Source organism: Octopus bimaculoides, chromosome 18 (assembly GCF_001194135.2).
Source record: "Octopus bimaculoides isolate UCB-OBI-ISO-001 chromosome 18, ASM119413v2, whole genome shotgun sequence".
Classification (NCBI taxonomy): Eukaryota; Metazoa; Mollusca; class Cephalopoda; order Octopoda; family Octopodidae; genus Octopus; species Octopus bimaculoides.
In genome coordinates, this window is record NC_068998.1 from 4609886 (window position 1) to 4612971 (window position 3086).

Consider the following 3086-nt stretch of genomic DNA (forward strand, 5'->3'; position numbering starts at 1 on the left):
GACACACACCCATATATATATATATATATATATATATATACACACACACACACACACACACACACACACATATATATATATATATATATATATATATATATACACGCGCGCACACACATATACGTACATCTCTCTATACATGCCTGAAGTTACACATATCTATCTTGCTATTTATCTATTTATCTATCCATCTCTCTCCCCCCTCTCCCCCCTCTCCTCTCCCTCTTTCTACACACACACACCAGAACACTCACCTCCTCAGACATATATGTATTTTTCTGCTTAATTATATATATATACATATATGTGTGTGTGTGTGTGTGTGTGTGTGTGTTTTCTTTTTCTTTTCGTGAGCAAAGAAGCGCATAAACCAGAACACATAAGACCACACATTCGTATCTTTACCGCTAAATACCTCAATACCCAGTTATGACCCCACATACCTACAAACAAAGCTATGTACCTACATACCTACATATCTGCATACATCAATATCTAATAGCCAGATAGATTAGTTATCTATTTAACTATCTCTTTATTATCGCTATCGTTGCTACAATTTTATTTATTTATTTGTATTTCTCTTTGTCAATCTCAACAGTACATTTATACATTTTTATCTGAATTTTTAAACTGTTGTTTGTCTGGTTCTGCAAGCCTCTGCTTTTTCACCTCTTCGCTCTCTGTTTGCCTGCCTCTATCTGTCTCTCTGTCTGTCTCTGTCGCTGTCTGTCTCTCTGTCTCTCTGTCTCTCTCTTTCTCCCTCCTTCTCCCCCCCCCCACATATATAACGTACTGTACTGTTATTAATGTGATCATCAAAAAAAAATGTACTCCATCTAGTGAGAGATAAATATATAATGCATAATACACACAGGGTTGAAATTCGAGCTACTCTTAGTTTCATGCCTCTGGAAGTACGAAGGTCGGACAAGCTTCTCTAGCGTAATGCGTATTTCCAAACAACCATATAACACCGCTCTTATTTTAAGAAACATGAAACTCAGAGAAGCTCGATTATAAATTCTGTGAACTAGATTCTATCTATCTATCTATCTATCTATCTATCTATCTATCTATCTATCTATCTCTGTCTATCGCTCTCTCTCTCTCTCTCTCACTCTCTCTTTCTCTCTCTCACTCACTCTCTCTCTCTCTCTCTCTCTCTCTCTCTCTCTCTCTCTCTCTCTCTCTCTCTCTCTCTCTGGAGAGAAGTGTGTGTTCCGCCAGGTTTAAACCATACATGTTATGTCGTATATCCCGTTGGTGCCCTTATTATTACATTGGGCTAAGAGGAGCCAAGCAAAAGACCAACCACTGTATTTATGTTTGTATTTAAAAGTATTAAGATAGAAAAAATGTAAAACAACAACAACGATTGAAACTTATATTCTACATCTCTAATATTTCGCCTTTGAATGGCTTTACGAATGAAAATCTAAAAAATAAATGTAGCTTTGACCAGCGCTGGTATGTGTGAAATGGGCGTAGCGGCAGCAGTGTTACATTATCCGATGAGTGTTGCTCAGTACTTTGTTGTTGAGAGAGTAATACAGTCGTGACCAAAAGTTTGGAAAATATTATAAAATATTAAAATTGCTATGCTCAAGTACAATTCGATTCAAATATATACAACGTAGAGATATAATTATCTAATAACTGATTTAATGGTTCGATTCTAATATTCAAACCTATCTTTCAAACTTTTGGCCAAATATTAAGATATTGCAAATAAATATAACTTTAGGTATTTAATAAGAAATTTCTAATTCTCAAATCTTTGTTCCAAACTATGCGCTACGACTGTATAGTTTATTTATAAAGAAAAGGTCTTTAACCACGATTCATGGACATCAAAATTTTCCAAGTACTTTCATGTTTGTTAATAGTCTTCAGGTAAACGTCAATTGTAAAATGCTTTGGCAGTTTGTTAATACCTGAAAGTATTTGTAAAATTGTTAAAATGTAACGATACAAAAATAAAATGTTAAAATCGCGCACCATGCTGGAATTTGACGAATATATTAACACAATTTCACAACTCTCTCTCTCTCTCTCTCTCTCTCTCTCTCTCTCTCTCTCTCTCTCTCTCTCTCTCCCTCTCTCTCTCTCCCTCTCTCTCTCCCTCACACACACACACACACATATAACATGAATCAGAATCTAAAATCAGAGTAGCATGATTACGTATCAGGGTACTATAAAATTTACACCATTCTATACACCTACGTTATTATGTATGGAATTTATTATATAATATAGGTTATAATACCAGTCATTCTTTATCGAAACAGCTGTAAAGAATAAGACAATTACATTATTCTTTTTATGTATTTGTATCCGCAACCCAGAACCTACTTCATTTAGCTTGTTTCATTTTTTTCTAATAAACACGAAAATACGAAAGATTTTAAAAAAATATTTGTGTATAGTCGGTAACCAAGTAAATCTATACACATAGCCTTATCAGAAATCAATATATTTAATACCTTTAAATTGATGCATTGTCGATAATATACCATCAGATAAATGACGTTTATTTATCCGTTGACCTGATTAGTATTGCGTGCTTATTATTATTATTCAGTATTCTTATTTTTATCACGTGCTTTCGTTGCACTACGGAGCGCAGCTCTGTATATCTCGGGTAGGCGCTGTGGTTTGATGCGATGCTCTTATTTTCACTGTATTGAAAGTACTTTACGTAGGATGAACGCGGTGCCTAGTTATGCTATTTTCTGTATGTTGTATGTTGTATATTATTATTATTATTATTATTATTATTATTATTATTATTATTATTATTATTATTATGTTCGTGACAAATGAAAACATTTTTGTCTCTACTGACAGTAGTTTTTTCCCCTTTATCAGGCGCTGTCTTCGAATGGACACAATGAAATGATATCACTGCCTTATCCAACTATTAAACGGTTTCACCTGGATCACAACAGGTTCGTTTTCTGTCCACCAATAATCTAACTATCATCACACTCTTTCTGTGAATTTTGCCCATTCTCTTTGCTTGTTCTTCACCACCCACTCCCCTTTTTCCTCCATCAATCCAGATTTATTTCGTTATATAT

The 3086-nt window shown here is 34.3% G+C and overlaps 1 protein-coding gene across 1 annotated transcript in view; it reads left to right on the forward strand.

The window, feature by feature from the left end:
* The first annotated feature begins 1875 nt into the window (after positions 1 to 1875).
* The window catches only part of LOC106872231 (fibroblast growth factor 18), a 106839-nt gene continuing 105628 nt past the window's right edge, over positions 1876 to 3086 (forward strand). Inside the window, exons 1-2 of the mRNA XM_014919139.2 lie at positions 1876 to 1896; positions 2875 to 2954. Coding sequence (XP_014774625.2) covers positions 1876 to 1896; positions 2875 to 2954 — 101 coding nt within the window. The remainder of the gene's footprint in view (positions 1897 to 2874; positions 2955 to 3086) is intronic.